The sequence below is a fragment of the Hydra viridissima genome, unplaced genomic scaffold (genome assembly GCF_058129835.1).
Source record: "Hydra viridissima isolate aposymbiotic clone 2 unplaced genomic scaffold, HvirCarnegie_v1 scaffold_4, whole genome shotgun sequence".
NCBI lineage: Eukaryota > Metazoa > Cnidaria > Hydrozoa > Anthoathecata > Hydridae > Hydra > Hydra viridissima.
This window is the reverse complement of record NW_028324303.1, coordinates 5146704-5167453: the sequence shown is the minus strand read 5'-3', so window position 1 is coordinate 5167453 and position 20750 is coordinate 5146704. Positions and strand designations below refer to the sequence as shown.

At 31.8% G+C, this 20750-nt stretch overlaps 2 protein-coding genes across 2 annotated transcripts; one reads left to right on the top strand and one right to left on the bottom strand.

Moving 5' to 3' along the window:
* The first annotated feature begins 691 nt into the window (after positions 1 to 691).
* On the top strand, positions 692 to 1347 carry LOC149889505 (uncharacterized). Its single transcript, XM_090085130.1, has 2 exons — positions 692 to 848; positions 962 to 1347. The coding sequence occupies exons 1-2, from the start codon at positions 692 to 694 to the stop codon at positions 1345 to 1347; spliced, it is 543 nt and encodes a 180-aa protein (XP_089941256.1).
* A 2772-nt stretch (positions 1348 to 4119) lies between these two features.
* Positions 4120 to 6696, bottom strand: LOC149889504 (uncharacterized). The gene is made up of 2 exons (XM_090085129.1): positions 4649 to 6696; positions 4120 to 4468 (listed from the first exon to the last, which is right to left on the bottom strand). Exons 1-2 carry the CDS (start codon positions 6694 to 6696, stop codon positions 4120 to 4122), a joined length of 2397 nt encoding a protein of 798 aa, XP_089941255.1.
* Between the last annotated feature and the right edge of the window lie 14054 nt (positions 6697 to 20750).

Below are 20750 nucleotides of genomic sequence, written 5' to 3'. Positions count from 1 at the left end.
ATCTCGTCTCGCTATCGTTCCGGATTTTTACTGAAAGTTGAAAATTGTCTCCATTTTTATCGCTAATTGGGACTAAGCCCTTAGATCGTCTCGTCTCGAATAAAGATAAAGCAATCCAGTTACGGTTTTCAAAATCGTATACTTTTTGTTCGACTTTGAAAGCCGTCAGTTAAGGGAAGTTTCTTAAATTAAGCGAAGTTGAAACCCGTTAAACTTCGAAAAAAAGTCAACTAAACGATGTCAAAATCCGTTAAACTTCGAAAAACATTTAATTAAACGGTTATGAAAGCAGTAAAAAGTTGTAACTACCTTGATCGACCTTGAAAACCTTTAAATGTTGTTGAGACTTAATTAAAACGATGTTATAAGCAGTAATAAGTCGTCACTTTAAACTTAAATGACTTTGAAAACCTTTAAAAGTTGTTAAAACTTAAAACGATGTTGAGAGCCGCAAAATGTTGTAAATCAAAACTTTGCGGTTATGAAAATCGTATAAACTTGTTTACAATATTTGTAATGAATTTGAAAACCTTATAACTTTATGTATGTTATTTAACAAGATTTAAACATTGTAAAACATCAAACAATTACGCTAAAAACCCATCGCTTGCTGGTTTGGGAGTACTTTCTGAAGGAATACAGAGGAGATAAGGCCTATGGTGTGTGCAATATCTGCAAGAAGGACCTAAAAATGAATTCTGCGTCAACATCGACCCTGAGTGGTCACCTGCGATCCAACCATAAAAATGAGTACATCAAAATGTGTCACAATCAAAAGATACAATATGAGGCAGAAGCTGCTAAGGAGGGCAAAGTTGAAGAGGCAGAAGATAAATTGGAAACAGTTGGTACTGGTAGCTTAGTTAATGGATCTTACGATGCGATGTATGATTTTTTATTGATGCAAACAACGAAACTTGAAGTTAATTCAGTGTTAACATATGTATACGATTTTTTTTAGTTCACAGGAAAAGAAAAAGGGTTTTAAGAGCCAGAAAGAATCTGTGCTATCCAACACAGAGCACCACTCAACTTTGTGGTGACATGGAGCTCATGATTAACCTTGCAACTGACAATCAGCCTTTCTCCATGTGTGACTCTATCCCGTTCCAAAGACTGCTTGCTCACTTTTACTCGAGGTTTAAGGTTAAAAGTGGTGCCTGCATGGCTCGCTTCAAGTTACCACTCCTCTATAGGAATCTGCAGATGGCAATGAAGAGCATGTTTGACAAGGAGCTTTCTCATTGCGACCGAGTTGCAATCAGCACTGACATCTGGACTTCACGCAACAACAACCCATTCATGGCGGTGACTCTTCATTACATCACCAAAGAGTTTGTTCTATGAAAGCTAACTGTTTGAGTTGTTCCATTCCCAGGTAAGCACACTGGTCGGAACATTGCTACTTAGTTCGATAACTTGGTTAAAAGTTTTGAGTCAATGAATATGTTCAAGAAGCGGTTTGTTGTGTATGATCAATTGGGCGTTCCGTAATTCAATGGAGAAAATTTTTTTTTCGATTTTTTCTGCTCCCTGGCAATTTTCCCATGTCTATTGCTTATATGAACATATTGTTAAGTTTTTTTTAAGCCTGAATTAACGTTTAAGGTTGCCACTGTGCGCTAGAATTAATAGAGTTTATGTATTTTTATGGTTTTTTACCATATAAATGCCTATATTTAATGTAATTTTTTATACCATACATTTTAAGTTGGTAAACACTAAACAAACATATATATCAACAGAATTAATGGTAAGTTGAATATATATATATATTATATTGTTAGTGAATTGTATAGTAATTAACAGGATTGTAAGTGGCAAAATCGTGTTATAACATGAATTGACATCTTAACTCAATTTCCTCGTGCTACACTCAATTGACAAGTTGACTGTTGTTAAGTGAGGGTGTTTTGTTACATTGTTCAGGTTTTTGTTGTATCCTTTTAAATTATAGTTGGCAGCCTTTTGTTAGCAAATACTTTTACGTTGTTGAATCCAAAAATGGGTTTAATGTTACGTTTGTTTCCTTTGGATGGGTTTAGTTTTATCTTAATATAGTTTAAACAACTACCTAATATGAATACAATTTATATGTATAATATAAATATTATAATATAAATGAATAAAACATATATATACCTTAACTATATTGTTAGTATATAATTGGTGATTGCTTTAGACATAGCTGAATCAACAATATCGAGAAGAAGACAACAGTCACAAAAATATTTGGTTGTTAGGAAATTCTATTGATGCTCTGAGCCAAACAATTATTACTACTAATGGGGATGTGCTGTTTTATTTACCATGTAGCCACCATATCTTTGAGATTATTTTGTCGTCCGTATGGAAACACCTGTTTGGCCCAACGACAGGCCCGACCAATATAGAATTTCTAAAATTAAAGAACTCTTGGGACACATTCCCTCAAAAGAATGACAATTTTAAATTGCTGGACGTAAATGAACGTTTGTTGAAATCCGCGAAAAAAGATATGATTAATTTTCTTAAACTGTTCCTCCAAGAACATGCATTTATAAGAGATGATTATAGGGAATGCATTTATGTCACGTTGTTACTCCTTGGTGAGAAATATGTGAAAAAGGGAGAACAATGGTTTAAACCAGGAGCTTTCCATTACGCTAGATGGATGGCAAACATTCTATATGCAGCTAAAATGTATGCATTTAGTGAGTACTTAGGTTATGATAAAAATATGATTAAGAAACTGCATCGCTTTTGCCTATTTACAAGCTTATTCTATGTAAAAGTTTGGTTGACATCTTCGAACGCCATAGATGCTCCTATCAACGACCTACAGTTTTGGAAGAACATGCAAATGTTTAAAAAAATTGACCCAGGAGTAGCAGAAGCAGCTTTGATAGCTCAAACAAGAAACCTATGGTACCTAAGTGAAGAAGTTGAACCCTAATGCCACAGATGAATCAAAACGTGAAAGTGAGCTCTTTAATTGGAAAAAATTCCAGGCTTCTTTTTGATCTTTTGAAAGTCAATACTAAGTGGCTTTCACTATACCCCGATGAATGTTCAAAAAAATTATGAATTTGACTAAATATCTGGGATATTAAAGGACCTAAAAGTTGTCAACAATTTAGCGGAAAGGTCAGTTAAACTAGTTACTGACTTTAATCAAAGTCTAAGACGGGATGAAATCAAAAGCAGTGCGTTTTTCAAGTAGTGGAACAGCATAGAAGAAACTTACCAAAGTTTGATAAAGCATCAATGTTGATGAAAAAGTAGAACTCTTCTATATAAAATTCCTACAGAAATGATTCATGTTTAACGTTTAATGTTTAACGTCGTTTTGTCATTAGTTACTAGGCTTTGAAAGAGCGCGATTTTCCGTTGCACGCGGCCATTGGAGAAGGATCTCTTAAGCGTGTTGAAACTTTTTTCCTTTTGGACTTAAATTATTAGTTTAGATTTGGAATTTAATTATTAGTTTAGATATAATACATAAAGAATTATATTAAGATAAATAATCATCGTTAAGATCATCTTGTAATTGAAGTAAGTATATAAAATAGTTATATATACATTTTTATTTGGTAAAGTAGAAAGGATTTAAATTTCAATTAGACAAAATAGAAAGGATTTAAGTTGCGTGAATTTTCGTGCTTTGTGAAGAATGTGTTTTGAAAGGTTTGTTGTAAGATGACACAGAATGGCAGAATACTCTTTCTGAGGCGTTTTTAACACGTATGCCAAAGCAAATTTGTAGTTTCGCATAAAAAAGATCGTTTTTTAGTTGTGCGTAAACGCCGATGTATCTTTGTAAAATTCAACACAATTTATATACAAGTTAATTCCCTAGGTATTCACACATATCTTTTCACACATACAATTATTTACAAGTAGGCATTCCCTAGGCATTCACACATATCTTTTCACAAATACAATTATTTACAAGTAATGCTATAAGGCATTCACACATCTTTTCACACATACAATTATTTACAAGTAACGCTATAATGACATATCCTTTACGCACATAACTATTCACAAGTAACGCTATAATGACATCTTTTACGCACACAATTATTCACAAGTAACGCTATAATTACACTCCCCCTTGGTCATAACGACCACTTCACCTCACGGACTATATCGCTCAGGTGCCATCCTTTTTCGGGTGCTTCTTCGCAACATTGGCGTCTGGTTTGTCTCGTCTTCAGGTAACACAACGCACAGTTCTTCATCATCTTCTAGATCCTCATTCGACTTGTTATCAACTCTGACGGGTCTTAGGTCGCGTATGTGCCGGGATACTTTGTCCACTTCTACCGTTTGCTCCGAAATAATTCCTGTAATTCTCCCAATTTTGTATTGAGAGTCACATCGGTTGTCCGGGGGCTTTACCCATACTTCATCGCCGAGTTTAAACTTGTTGGTGATCTTCTCATGAGGTTCATATGCGTTTTTATCGTCGTCAATTCCTCTAACTCTAATTTCGTAATGGTATAATTTATTTGCGGGTGCTGTAGATGACTTACAACAGTCTTTTGGGCTGACGTTATACCAATAAACTGCCTCGGGTATGCTCTACGGAACTCTCTTCGCCGTTCTTTTCACTGTTCGATGGCACCGTTCTGCAATTCCGTTCCCTGAAGGAACGTAAGCGCACCTGAAGCGAAGTTTAACGTTCCATTTGTTCATAAATTGCGAAAATAATGTGCTTCGAAATGCTGTATCATTATCCGTCAGAATTTCGTTTGGACCGCCTCGTTCAAGAAAGATTTCGTTCAATTCCTGAATGACACATGCACTAGTTTGGTCTTTAAGATGGCGCCATATTGCATATCGTGAAGGCCCACAGTCAATCAGGGTAAGAAAATGTTGCCCCTCATAATGAGTTATATCCATACCAAGCCGTTGCCACGTCCCTTTTACTTCGATCTTCCCTTTCGGCCACTTTATCGGACTTGGATCAATTGATTGACAGGTTACACATTTTTCAACCACTTGCCTGACTTCTTCCCTGCTTACTGATGGGTCAATTCTACGAACAAAATACAATGTTCTCTTTACACCATAATGTCCCGTGGACTTATGAACATGGTTTATTTCTTTGGGAGATAGAGAAGCACTAATCGTTCCACCTGCAGCAAGTTCAGTGGGCTTATCGATCATTTTCAACCAACTTCCAGGCACTCGAGTAAGTACATCGGCTAAGTTAGACTCCGAGGGCACTAGTTTAATATCCACTCTGAGTTTGTATTCCTCCACAATATTCGTAATGGTCTGAAGCCGTCTTCTAATCAGCATTTCGTTTGAAGCCTTTGTCTTCAATCTAGATTTTCCAGTCAGTGCATCGGTGACCCAATGTAATACTGCTTTCGAATCAGTGCAAATATGCAAGACATTCATCTTCCAATTGAGACCCATGTTTAGTCCTTTGATTACTGCATCGAGTTCAGACATGTTTATATGTGTTGTATCATCTTTTCTTAACCAACAAGCGTCTTCGATTATATTGCCATCAACTTCGATACTCACACCTAGCGCTAGTGAACTAGCATCCACCCACACTGTTGCCTCGTTGCCATAAACATTCCAAACTCCTTTGGCAGGATCGTCGTTACGTGTTCTTTTTACCATATCGTTCACCATTTTTTCAACAAAATCGCATTGTATCTTCTCATCCCATGTTTTCGTTAGGGCGTTTGCCGTCCTTTTAACAAATGACGAAGCTACACGCAACCAACCACAAACTGGAAGATTCCCTGTCATTTTTCCACATAAAGAGAAGATTTTTCGCCTCGTTAGAGAACTTGGAATTTCACCAAAATCGTTGTCTCTCTTCCAAAATAACTTCTTATTTTCAATTCCAACTTGTAATCCTAGAACTCTCGCCCCTTCGGACACACGAACCGCCGGCTTACAATGTAATCCATACATATCCAAATGATCAAGTACACTGCGAACTGATACGATGTCTTCATTTACAAGAATATCATCAATGTATGATGATGTTCCCTTCCAGATCTTTTCGTCTTGCGATAGAACTTTGTCCAAAACTGCTTTCATTATGACGGGCGCAACGTTCAGACCAAATCCCAAACGTGTTAAACAAAACCTCTGTCCACGGAACACAACAGTTTGGTAAGCCCAGAGTTCCTCGCTGATTTTGAGTTGCATGTAGGCCGATGATAAATCAATAATTGAAATATTTTCTCCAAGCCGTCTCCAGTCTCGAAGTTTGTCAGCACATGCATCCGTGTTCGCCGTAAATGGTTCAATAAACGTGTTCAGCTCCCTGAAGTCTAACACTGGTCGCACTTTTCCTTTGTTTTGCTGCACCACTGCCATAAGTGGAACCAAACCTTTTACTGGACCGTGTTTTTTCGCTTCGTACTTTTGCAGCCATTTTTTCTCTATCCACCCTTCAATTTCTTTTTCGTAATCGTGTTTTATGCCGATGGGGATGGTATATTCAGCAATTCTATTCACCAGATTTTCAGGTTTGGTATTCCATTTCCACGCAATTATCCATTCTCTATTTTTCTTTTCAAATGAAGCTGTGAAATCCTGAGCCGTTATATTCATATCATGAACATCTATTGACAAATCGCTTTTTAAACCAAGTAAACATGCTTCTTTTTTCATAAAACAAACATCCCGCGTTGCAGAAATCGATACTCCACCAAGTGCCACTATTCCATTCATACCCATTATGAAACAAAAACCCATTTTTTATAAATGATGCAGCAGGTACACCCTGAGTCAATTAGCACATCCTGAAATACACCATTAATATCCAAGAGCATGGTAGGTAACGCCATTATTGATTGTTTAGGGAGAGAACTGGCGCAGACGTCTTCTCCCTCACTCCGTTTTTTGGACACATTCTTGATATGTGTCCATACTCTTGACACGAGTAACACAGCACATCGCTTGACTCCCGTCTTCTACTTGACTTGTTTCGATAATTATGTCTTCTTAAATGACAATCTCTCGCAAAGTGATTGGGAAGTTTGCATTCATAGCACACTGATTGTGTTTTATCTTCTAGCAACCTCGGATCACTACTTTTCATTGCAGCTACAGCAAATTTTTCCACCATCCCGTTGTTCCGTTCCTCGATCATCAGAGTCCTTGCTCGCGCAAGTATTTGAACAGTTGTAAGATCGTCCATACGAGAACTCGATCTCAGCATTCGTCGAACTTCCTCGGGGAGCCCAGCAACAAAGGCACACGCGATCGCTTTGTCTGGTAGCCCACCAATTAGGGTAGACAATCTTCGTAGTTCTGCCAAATAAACATCAACTGCTTCTCCATGTTTCAGCTTTCTCGTGACAAACTGCTCGTAGGCTGTGAATCCATCAACGGCAAAAGCTTCAAGCAAAGCCTTCTTTATTCTCTTAAAATTTTCTTTATCAGTCTCTGTTAACTGTTGATACACTACGAATGCACCATCAGTGAGACGGAGAGGAACCACACGTGCCAGATCGGTTACACCAATTACTTTACATACCAATTCAACCTTTTCCAGCCATTCCGCAACTGACTGTTGATCGTTTCCACTAAACTCTGGAATTAACTTTAAATCAAGTTTAGTCGCCATTTCGCCGAAATAGCTTGTAGTTTCGCATAAAAAAGATCGTTTTTTAGTTGTGCGTAAACGCCGATGTATCTTTGTAAAATTCAACACAATTTATATACAAGTTAATTCCCTAGGTATTCACACATATCTTTTCACACATACAATTATTTACAAGTAGGCATTCCCTAGGCATTCACACATATCTTTTCACAAATACAATTATTTACAAGTAATGCTATAAGGCATTCACACATCTTTTCACACATACAATTATTTACAAGTAACGCTATAATGACATATCCTTTACGCACATAACTATTCACAAGTAACGCTATAATGACATCTTTTACGCACACAATTATTCACAAGTAACGCTATAATTACAAAATTAGACAGTTGTTTTCAATTATTTTGACCTTTTGTGAATCTGACAATCCTTTAGATCTCTGGAATACATACAAAGCTTTTATGATGGAGGATTTTATTCACCGCTCAATCCCACTTCTAATAGCTGAACAAGCTACTGTTCACCAAATTGAAAAGATTTTTAATCAATGTGGTAAAATGCTGGCTGATTATAATCTGCTCAAATCTAGAAAATTTGGATGAAAATGTTCAACAACTGAAATAGTAGAATTGTGTATAAACACAACCAGCTGAAATAGTAGAATTGTGTGTAAAATGTTCTTTGCATTGGCAATGGGTGCAGAAGTTTGCATTACCTGAAAATATGAGAGTACAAGATGGGGAAGGTGAATTTTCCCAATGGCTACTAAAACTTGGGAATGGAACAATACCTGTCAAAGAGGAGGTCCTTTTAAAGGATGCATTGAAATACCAAATCAGTGCATTATAAGAGAAAATGAATCAATTGTTGAAAAGATTTTTGGAGATGCTGATCAAAATGGTGATAAATGGGTTTTTGTTCCTCGAATTCAGTTGGCTCCATCAGATTCTAGTTTACATTTTGTTCTGAAACATCGTCAGTTTCCTATCAGATTGGCTTATTCAATGACAATTAATAAAAGTCAAGGTCAAACATTTGATAGAGTTGGGGTATATCTCAAAAAACCGAGTTTCTCTCATGGTCAACTATATGTTGCATGTTCAAGAACTAAGGCATTTAATAGTTTGTTTTTCAAATTCGATAAACATCTCATTCAAGGTATGGTAGGTGAAAAGTGTTGCACAAATAATGTTATATTTTTTTTATTACTTTATTTTTTTTTTTCATAGTTTTTGATAAATATACCTGTCATTTAATATGTTTATATGTTATAATATGTTTATATGTGTTATATGAAACCATATTTGTTTTATATAACACATATAAACATATTATATTATAGCTGTGTATATGTTTAAATTATGCTGTTTCCATATTTTCAAAGTGGTGTAAGTTGGCATTATATTGAGCAAGATTTATAACCTTGCCAGCCAAGGGGTGTACTTATAGCAGAGGTGTGACTTGGCAGCATTTAGTGTCAGGCGGTGTTACTGCTTTAGAGCTAGGTTGTGTTGTCTAGCCTTTTTTAATTATTTTGGAAACACATTAATGTCTGTTAATGTTTAGCGTAATGTGTATGTGAGAGAATGCAACCTTGATCTTTAAAACTAGGGTGTTTTAATGTTGAATATAAAAACAAAAATACTTTTATGCAGTTATATGTTTAGTAAAAAGATAAATACATAGTTAACTTTAAATTGGTTTTTGTCTTTCATATTTTAATTTGGTTAGTTATTTTCGCTGGATTTTAGGATCAAGGGTGTAAATATTCTATTGTTATGTGTTATTGTTGTGATGTTTTGTGTTGATAGACTGTTTGGCTTACCTTCACGTTGGTGTCTATTGTTAAAAATGAATAATAGATAGTTTCATTATTGGAACTTGCTGCTTTTATTTATTTACTAATAGCCAAGACAACATGCTAAAAATGCAGTTTATATCTTAATTTGAATTTTTTTTTTTTTTTTTTTTTTCGTTTTAGTATTGTTAATTCTTTTGCACTTCGAAACAGATTTTAGGGTTACATTTTCGATAAATGTTTATATTAACTGCCATGTCAAAATAGGTTACTATAAGTAGGTAAATCGATTTTCAGTTTTTATGTGGTGTTTTTTTTTCTTTAAGATTTACGATTGACACATTTATACGATTTATAAAAAAAAAACCTGATTACCTTTTATTGTAAATTTTTGTCAGTTAAAATGACATAAACATATGCAATTAGTTCAATTTTGTTTTAATTTTCTCTATTTTATGCCTAATAATTTGTTGTACGTAACTTAGGGGATCTTTTTAAACGGGGGGTGAATATTATAGTTTTGTGCATTCGTGAAATATCGAGATACTTAAATTTTATAAGGTGTTTAACTAATTAATTAGGTTAGTTTGCATTTGCAATATTTTTGAGGAAAGAAAAAGTTCTATATAAGTTAAATTCTTATATATATTAAAAATAAAAAATTCTTATACGTGTAAATTATTGTTTTACATTTTATAATTCTGGTAAAAGGTCTCCATCAAAAACTTGATTACTCTTAATAAAAATAACTCTATTCTCCTGACCACCATTAAGGCAAAAACGGGGAAGGGATGTCCTTTACAAAAAACAATTGAAACAAAGAGGGCATATATAAAAATGGTCAGATTAGTGCCATATATAGTAATGGTCAAATGAGCAGTTATTTTTAATAAATTTATTTAGTTGTATGCATTTAACGTTTTAAAGACAATTTCTTTTTTTAAATAAACATGTATCGAGCGGATACCAAAAAATTAATAACTTCGCTTTACTTTTTCGTCAATTTAAAGCATTATGAAGTGCTGTTATTTTGAGTCAGTAACTAAAAACGTATTGTTTTGAACTTAGTAATGTCGAGGAAAATGCTTCTGCCTTACACTGATATGACTTATATCAGTTGTTAATTACTCAAAAATGTTAAATAATTGGTAAATTATTTTACCTCCGCATACTTTTTATTTTAATTTTACAGATGGTTTAATTTTTTTAAATTTGAGGCGTTTTTCAAATTGGGTATTAGTTAAAGTTTCGCAACTTTAAATTGTGGAAAACAGCCACTATAAATTGATAGACTGACAATAACCCGTACTACGGGTTGCTTTTTGCTAGTTTTAATAAATATGTATGTAAATGCATGAATATAACTCTGTTGGACTTATTGGAAAATCAGTTACTAACATTTTCTTTTATAATGGAAATGCATATTTTTACAACTCATACAGCTTTTATTTAATTATAATTTTTCTTTTGTAAATTTTATCTCGCATTTCCAAGTCTAATCGTGTTTTAGTGAATTTGAATCTAATATAGAAACATTTTAATTTAATATCTGTAGCATTGTTTCCAATTGATTAGTTATATACAATTAATAAGGAAATTAAAGTTTTCTATAACTTTATTTTGTTACTCATTTCATAAACTAGTAATTACTTGAATCTCAAACATTTATTTTTTATTTTGCATAATGGTCTAAATCAATTAATTTTTTCATTGTGTTCTAGTAGCAATTTTTATGTTTAGATTCATAATTGTAATCAATTAAAAGAAGTAATGTTCTGAATTATTATCCCAAATTCATGAATAAGATTAAACTTTAATAATTCATGATAACTTTAAAACGCTGGTGGCAATTTTAAATTAGCAGGTATTGACCTGAAGTTTAAATATTGGTCATATCTTATCAAGTCAAATAGGAAAATTACAGGGAGCTCGTATTTTCAAAAAAAAAATCTTTTCTGAACACCCTAGTGATCAAGCTTCAAATATAAAAGCTGCACTGACGAAGTCAGAGGCTATTGCTATTGATCTTGAAAGTGATTCAATCACACGCATTCACCACAAGCTCAACATGGCCTTGGAAAGGGCTGTCTTAGGCTGCTATTGATACATGCAGGACAATCTCCGCCCGAGTCCATCACTCTCCTCTTGCTGAAGGGATGTTGAAGAAGAAGTGCCTTGAGCTGAATGCTACTTTGTTTGAAAATGATTTTTTAATTTCAAACAAAGTTTTCTAAGAGTTTACAATTTCATGAGATGTTTTTTGCGAAACTTTATTTTAGTTTTTGTTTCAGTACCCTACATAAAGATCAGTGCTCCTTGTGCTACCAGATGAAACTCTGTCCAGATGATGCTTCTAGACATGCTCCGGGCTGAAAAAAAGAATGGATCACAGCCATTCCTAAGGATGAACAATTTGCGCTGGTTGCAACCATTCTGCCACTCCTAACCACTTGCCGATTCATTTCTAAGTCAATGTCGAGTAATAAGAAAATTACAATGGATAGAGCACTGAAGCAATTGTTCATCTTGTGGATAGATGAGCTTCTCTGAGGGTCAAAGAAACAAGAAAGAACAGTGTCACCGTAGTATGTCCTTTCATGGTTGGGCTTATTGTAGAAGTCGAGAAACGATTCCTAAGAGGAGGATGTGAAATCATGCCTTATGCTGTAGGCTGCCTGCTACACCCCTTCTTGAAAGGCCAACAACTGCACGCTTATGGTGTCAGGGATGAGATTTTTGACAAGTTGAAAGCCAGTCATCCTACAACAGCAGACTGGATGTTAAACCAGCAAGGTACAATCAATGTCTCAGATGAAATCACCCATGAATTTTTTGAAGATGATGGTGAGACTGAATTCTGTAATATAAAACAATTTTCTTCAAATATACTAGTTAAATATACTTCTATTAATCTTAATGCAATCGAAGAAACAAAGTCATAAAAATTTTAATTTAAGGATACGATGCCATACGGGGGAGAGGGGGGCGGTTTAAAGTTAAACGAACTTTTTAAAGATTGTTTGAATTTAAACAATTTTAAATTAAAGAAAGCGAAGTTATACGAAGTTTACTTAGCGTTTAACTTCCTTCCTTCCTTTTAGACTGTGTCCAGCCAATACAGGCAGACAAATTATACAGTTGAGGTTCCTCTTATTTCCGTTGAGTGGGCACATGGCTTACTATAGTGTATAAATTTACTTTCTTTTTAGATCTAAAAAGTTACATTCATAAAGCATGGTTATTAAGTGTTGTGCCTCAGGATGTAGAGGTAACTACGATGTTACAAAGTCTGTGAAAGTTTTTCGCCTTCCAAATAAAAAAATCTGGATGAATGAAAAAGACGGATAAGTGCTATACCTCGAGATAACATTCCAGATGGTCCTAATGCTTTTATTTGTAAAGATCAGTGGCCTAAAAACTATGAAAAAGTTATAGTTTACGGAAGGTTAAAACTAAAACATCCACCATTTGTATTTTCTTGTGCAAATTCAAGTCAAATTCCAACTCCACACCCAGCAAGCACAAAACGTTGAAACAACGTTGAAATAACGTTGATCAACGTCGATCAACGTTATTTCAACTTTGTTTCAACGTTGTGTGCTTGCTGGGCAGGCACCACCAAGTCCAATAAGTAAATCATTGCTATCTTTTAGAAGTATTGCGCGTGATGAAATTGAGGGTTTTGTAAAAGCTGACAATATTTCATCGTTCGACGATTTGTGTGAAAAAATATTATCTAAATCGATGTCTTTTTTTTTTTTTCAATAATATCAAGTATATATGAAAACTGTTTACATCTTTAATCTGCTGATACATTAGACAACTTGGGTTTTCCAATGTTTATTTTAAAGATAAAAAATGATTTATTCTTTGATAGCTACCACTGTGGTATTAAGTGCACCATGAAACTTCATTCTTACAATCATATAAATACTATTAACTGTATTAGTTGTTTCCATGCTGCAATAAACTATCGAATTCTTTACCAATTGATCACAAAAAAAAGTATAATCATTGAACCGATGTTAAGTATAAGCTCCTTAGTGTTTATAGGTGAAAAAAATGTTCTCCTGGTGTGAATGCCAGGGCATTAGAGTATTTTTGATTGTCAAGAACACTTTATTCTCGATTACGTAATGACTATGAACTACCAAGTATATCACTGATGAAAAATTTGATATCAAAATTTAGAAATGTTGGAAATGATGATTTTTTAAGTTGTATTTAGACAAATGTTCTATTTCTCAAAGACTGGTCATTCTACTAATTGATGAAATTTGTGTTAAATCACAGTTAACATATCAAGGAGGTAACATTTTTGGTAAATCTGGTAACTCCCCAAATGAACTAACAAAAACAGTTTTGGGTTTAATGATTTGTTCTTAGTTTCATGGAAAACAGTTTTTGCATAAAGTATTATCAGTAACAGGTTTAGATGCTAAATTTCAGTATGATCAAACAATGCAAACAATTGAAACAATAAAAAGTTGTGGTTGTTCTGTTGTTGCTATCCTTTGCGACAATAATAAAGTAAATAAAAAGTTTTTTGGAATGTTTAATCTCCGTAATACTTGGTGCACCAATGATAATACTTTTCTTCTTTATGATTTTGTTCATTTAATAAAATCTATTCGCAATAATTGGCTCACAGAAAAAAAGCCAAGAACTATGTTTTATCTATGAAGGTGTTTCAAGAACTGCAAAATGATCACATCTTAAAATGCTTTTTCTATTTGAAAAACTAAATGAAACTTTAATTTTTCCTAAACCAATCGAATGTCAAAATGTGTCAACTTGTTTTAGAGTATTTTGTGATGAGACTGTAGCTGCTTTAAAAACTCATTCATCCATAAAAAAATGTTCATGACACTGCAGTTTTTTAATCTATTTTTTATGAAATTTTTTAAAATTGTTAAAGTTAAAGGACTTTATAAAAACATTTGTACTAGAGATGAAAATCATGCTGTTTTTTCATGAAACAATGGTGAACATCCCAGCCGGAACACAACGTAGTATTTACGTTGTATTTATGTTAAAACTACGTTTTACGTCATTTAACGTTAATCTAACGTTATGTAAACGTAATTTTTTTTCACGTAATAATCTAACGTTTAGCTAACGTTAACACAACGTTAAAAAAACAAAGAAATATTAACATAACATTCTAACATTGAGCTAACGAAAAGACAACGTAAAAAAAACAAAGAAATATTAACGCAGTTCTGCTAACTAAAAAAAAAAAACCTACCGTAATTTTTTGCTATTTTTTCTTCTTAAAGATGGCGTAAGAGAAGATAGGAAATATATTTGTTTAAAGATAATTACAAAAGTGATTTACCTTCGAACAAAACTTATATGTTTAGTTCGAAGGTAAGTTACCCAAGTTTAAAGGTTTGTATTGTCTTTTAAAAGACAATCGAGGAATTTTGAAAAAACATTTTTAAATAAGCAGCGTGCAAGTAGTAAAAACATTGAATTGCTGATAAAAGATTTAATAAAAGGTAGTAAAATGTCGATTATAAAGCTTTGATTTGATTATTTATTGTTAACGAAACCTGTTCTATAATTTATAGAAAAGATTTTTTTTATGTTAAAGAATGTTTTATTATGATATTGAAAAATTTTTTATTCTTAAATTATTATGTTACAAATGTTTCTGAATCTACTAGTTTTCGGATGAAATATAAATACTTAGCTCGATATCATTAAATTTGTTCAAAATTTAACTTTTTGAATTTCCGCAAAAAAAGTTTGTATCCAATTATTTGAAATGTTCAAACAATGATGTAACATTTGTATTTGGGTAATCATTATTAAAACTTTTCTTCTTTTAATCTCATTTTAAACTTTAAAGAATTGTGCTACTATTTTATATTCCATTAGTTGAATCCAAATTCATAGCTAAGGTAAGATTTTTTATAATCTGAGTAATATGTCTAGTATTTTACTTTAGATGCAAGGAAATCAAAAAACAAATATCAAGTTGGTAGGAGCCTAATGCTCATCCAACTAAGATGTTATTTTGAATCTGATAGTTACTCACTCTTAGCAATATAGTATAATATTTTAAAATCAAGTTAGCTGTGAAATATTAATTTCAATGAACTGCTTGCATTGCTTATATTTTGACAAACAACATAAGTATATAATTTATAAGAAACATGAAGTTTATTTTTCACATATCTTCACCAAGCATCTGCTATGCATTACGTGTTAAAAAGAAATCAAATTATAAAGTAAGTAGAATAAAATTTATTTCAAAATTTTCATTTGTAAAAAGCATAGGGAATCTTAAACAAAAGCTCAAATAGACAATCAGATTGCAAATATTGGAAAGGTCCCTCCATGAGTATAAATAAATGCCAGCAAAAAGATAATGCAAGCAATTGTTACACAGTTTTATTTATTATTGTTTAGTTTCTTCTTGTATATCTATAGTATATAGTATGCCTATAATCATCTTGTATTTTCACAATTTTAGTAATTATTTGTTTATTCATTTTGTTGTGTTTTCGCTAAATAAACTTAGAAATTAAACTGGTAAAAAAAAAAAAATTTAACTTATTTTCCAAACTAAAGTTTAACCTTAACATTTCATTCTTGGAAAACCTGGAAAATCTGTAATACCTCATTTTTATTTTCAGATTTTATTTTAAGCTAGTTTTTATTTTATCCTAAATAACTATAGCTAACAAACACAAGCAAGTGTAATAAAATATTAAAAACACTTGCTCGAGTTTATTAGCTATGTTTATTAGCTATTTAGGATAAAATAAAAACTAGCTTGAAACAAAATAAAAAAAAATATTTCATTATTACATTTGATATCTCCTAGACTCCGACTCTAACCCTTAGCTTTGGAAAAAGTCACAATCGATGACAAGCTATGTTCAGGTTTAAAGACTGTACTGACAGAACTTTCCAATCATCCTGTATGGGAAAAAGCACGAGAAGTACCTTTAACCGTGTATTTCACGTGCCACTTATTCGACCATATTAGCCAAATTTAAAAGGAATTTCAATTCCCAGCCGGCACACAACGTTGTATTTACGTTAGATTTTAAGTTAGTACAAAGTTGCCGGTTCGGCAAAATGGAAAGGTTTTTTAACGTAAAATTCTTACGTTAGATTTACGCTAGATAATAACGTTATACTAACGTAAAATTCTAATGTTAGATTAACGTTATACTAACATAAATTTAAGTTGGAAAAATATTGGCGTTTTATATTAACGTAAAAAACTGATTGTAATTATGTTTAATATTTAATATTATTATACTGTTATATTCATATTACCCCGCCGAAGCCTATGGCTTCGTGTCATGGTTATTATATGAATATAACCGTATATAAACGGTTTATATATACCTTTAATGTTAATATAGTAACATTAAATGTTTAACACAGTTACAATCAATATTCAACATTAAAATAAGGGTTTTTAATCCCTTACAAGGCGTTAGAAAAACTGTTTCGGGGATACTCTGACTAAAATTGCAATAAATATTTTTAAAGACTTTATTTAAAGATGTATTATGTATTCTTTTGTATATTATATAGCATATTTAATAAATTTACAAATAAACTCAAAATTAATAACTGTTCAACAATCACTTGCTTCCTCAATTAATTTTTTTCGCTTTCATTTACAAATGGTGAGAACTTTAAGGTGCTTCCTATTTGATCTTTTATTTGTGCTTCAATCGAAGACTTGTGCATTAGCAGGATAACTTCTAAAATACAACATGGGATACTGTTAATGGGATGTTAAAATTTAGATCTTAAAGATCTTCATTATCATCACTCATAAGAACCTCAGAGTCTAAATCAGAACTCTCAGTTTCAGAAGTATCTTTATGATGAGACACACACAAAAAGTCTTTATAGTTCTCAACTTTAATGTGTTGGAAATCAGTGCTACTCTCCACTTCATTAACATTGGATTTGACATGCAATGAGCTGTCGATTTCTTCATTTACAAAAAGATTGTTTAAGGCTCTATTACTTTGCCGCCAATCCCTCAAGTATTGATTTTTTTCTTGTTTATCCATTTTTATTATTCCGAAATAAACCTAAACTTTAGTAGTTTTCACAATAAAAAGATGATAATAAAAACTGAACATAATAAAAAAGTGAAAAATAAGAAAACCTAATTATTTGATTAAAAGTAAGTTTTTTAATTGCTAGCTCATTAATCTGATACAGTTAAATGTTTCTATCATAATTAAAATCATACAGCTAACAATTTGTATTATAATTAAAATCACACAGTTGAATGTTTCTGACAAAATTAAAATCATACAGTTAAAAGTCAAATCAAATATTTTATTTTAAGCTAGTTTTTATTTTATCCTAAATAACCATAGCTAATTTATATTACTATATAGTAATAATTATTAGTAATAATTGCGTTGAATGTTATATTACTATATAGTAATAATTATTAGTAATAATTGCGTTGAATGTTATATTACTATATAGTAATAATTATTAGTAATAATTGCGTTGAATGTTATATTACTATATAGTAATAATTATTAGTAATAATTGCTTGTTTTTTTAAGCTATGGTTATTTAGGATAAAATAAAAACTTGCTTAAAATAAAATCTACAAATAAAAATGAGGTATTACAGATTTTCTAGATTTTCCAAGACTGAAATGTTAACGTTAAACTTTAGTTTGGAAAAAAAGTTTAATTGTTTTTTTTTTCCAGTTCAATTAAAGTCATCTTAACTGAAACACAACAAAATTAATAAACATATAAATACTAAAAATGTGAAAATACAAGACGATTATAGGCATAGTATATACTGTAGATATACAAGAAGAAACTAAACAATAATAAATAAAACTGTGTAACAATTGCTTGCATTATCTTTTTGCTGGTATTTGTTTATACCCATGGTGGGACCTTTCCAATATTTGCAATCTGATTGTCTATTTGAGCTTTTGTTGAAGATTCTCTATGCTTTTTGCAAATGAAAGTTTTGAAATAAATTTTATTCTACTTACTTTATAATTTGATTTCTTTTTAACACGTAATGCATAGCAGATGCTCGGTGAAGTTATATGAAAAATAATCTTCATGTTTCTTATTCATTATATACTTACGTTATTTTTCAAAATATAAGCAATGCAAACAGTTTATTGTAATTGATTTTCCACAGCTAACTTGATTTTAAAATATTCTACTATGTTGCTCAGAGTGAGTAACTATCAGGTTCAAAAAAACATCATAGCAGACTTAATTGGATGAGCATTAGGCTCCTACCAATTTGATATTTGTTATTTAATTTCCTTGCATCTAAAGTAAAATACTAGACATATTACTCAGATTATAAAAAATCTTACCTTAGCTATGAATTTGGATTCAACTAATGGAATATAAAATAGTAGCACAATTCTTTAAAGTATAAAATGAGATTAAAAGAAGAAAAGTTGTAATAATGATTACCCAAATACAAATGTTACATCATTGTTTGAACATTTCAAATAATTGGATACAAACTTTTTTTGCGGAAATTCAAAGTTAAATTTTGAACAAATTTAATGATATCGAACTAAGTATTTATAATTCATCTGAAAACTAGTAGATTCAGTAACATTTGTAATATAATAGTTTAAGAATAAAAATTTGTTCAATATCATAATAAGACATTCTCGAAGATAAAAAAACTGTCTTCTATAAGTTATAGAACAGGTTTTGACAACAATAAAAATTCAAATCAAACTTTTATCATCGACATTTACTACGTTTTATTAATTCTTTTATTAGCAATTCAAGGTTTTCTTACTTGTACGCTGTTTATTTAAAAATATTTTTTCAAAATTCCTCGATTGTCTTTTAAAAGACAATTCAAACCTTTAAGCTTGGGTAATTACCTTCGAACTAAACTTATAAGTTTAGTTCGAAGGTAATTAATTGATAGGTACCTTTATAATTATATTTCAACAAATTTATTTCCTTTCTTCTCTTACGCCTTCTTTAAGAAGAAAAAAAAGCATAAAATTAAGGTAGGTTTTTTTTTTTAGTTAGCAGAACTACGTTAATATTTCTTTGTTTTTTAAACGTTTGCTCAATGTTAGAATATTATGTTAAAAAGATTACGTTTACACAACGATAGATTAACGTTAAGCAACGTAAAAAGTAATTTTTACATAAATACAACGTAAATACAACGTTATGTGCCGGCTGGGACAATACTAGTACAATTTACTTCTCTTTAAAATTTTTGCTTATAGAGCTTGAAGTTGAAGTCATTAAACTTGAACTTGAAGTCATTGAGCTTAAAACCTGAACAAAGTCACGTGACGTTCGTTTTTTTTTTTTTTTTTTTTTATGCACTTGTTTTGTTTACTCAAACGATTTCGAAGACAGTTGAATTTTTTGAAGCGAATTTGAAAACCGTTAGATAATTAAAAAAAATTTAAAACACGTCATTTTCGAATTTACATAACTTTCTACGATTTTGAAAACTGCGAAAATATATTTAATCCGAAGTAATTCGAATTTGAAAACCGTTTAATTAAACTGCATACAACTTTTAATGATTTCGAAACATGTTCACACAAGACTTCTAGCGACGTCAAAGCTTCGACTTCGAAACACATCGACCTCGATTGTTTTATCGCTAGTCTCGAATAAGAAAAAAACGAGACGCAAACGCTTTGTATCGACAATGAAGATTCGGGTAGTGGATGCTTGTGTAAAATTATTGTCAATCACTTAAATAATGCAATGGATAACATCTACTGTCCTAATAAAAATATACTAATCGATGAGTCAATGATGCTTTGGAAGGGACGTTTTGTATTCAGGCAGTATGTGAAAAATAAAAGACATAAATATGGTTTCAAGTTCTATGAGCTTTGCGAGTCAGATTGTATTGTACTAAAAGTAAAATCAACTCTGGCGAAACAACTCTCGACAAACATTTGTTGGGTCAAACGGGAGCTATTGTTTTAGATTTAATGGAAAAATTTCTGGGAAAAGGTTATCACCTGTACACCGATAGCTTTTACAGTTCATTTGAATTAACAAAGCACATGATAAATCAAAAAACATATTTGTGGTACTTTAAGAACTGACTGAAAGTCAAATCCAAAAGAGTGTACAAAAGCAAAACTGAAACAGGGAGACGTTATAAGCAGAAGCAGAGAGGGTGTAATGGTTGCTAAATGAAAAGACAAAAAAGACGTGCTAATGATTTGCAACTTGCATTCGTTGCAAATGATTAAAGTGACAAACAGAAGAGAAGAAAAGAAAATGAAACCCAATTTTATTACAGATTACAATCAATATATGTCAGGAGTAGATAGGGCGGAACAAATGGTATCATATTATGATTGCCTAAGAAAGACAATCAGATGGTATAAA

Bases quoted from the DNA above. Each gene is read 5' to 3' on its own strand.
- LOC149889504 (XM_090085129.1), bottom strand. From the start codon at position 6,696: ATGGGTATGAATGGAATAGTGGCACTTGGTGGAGTATCGATTTCTGCA. The intron at 4,469-4,648 runs GTGCGCTTACGT...TTACGAAATTAG, and splicing joins AACGTTAAACTTCGCTTCAG to AGTTAGAGGAATTGACGACG.
- LOC149889505 (XM_090085130.1), top strand. From the start codon at position 692: ATGAATTCTGCGTCAACATCGACCCTGAGTGGTCACCTGCGATCCAAC. The intron at 849-961 runs GTACTGGTAGCT...GATTTTTTTTAG, and splicing joins AGATAAATTGGAAACAGTTG to TTCACAGGAAAAGAAAAAGG.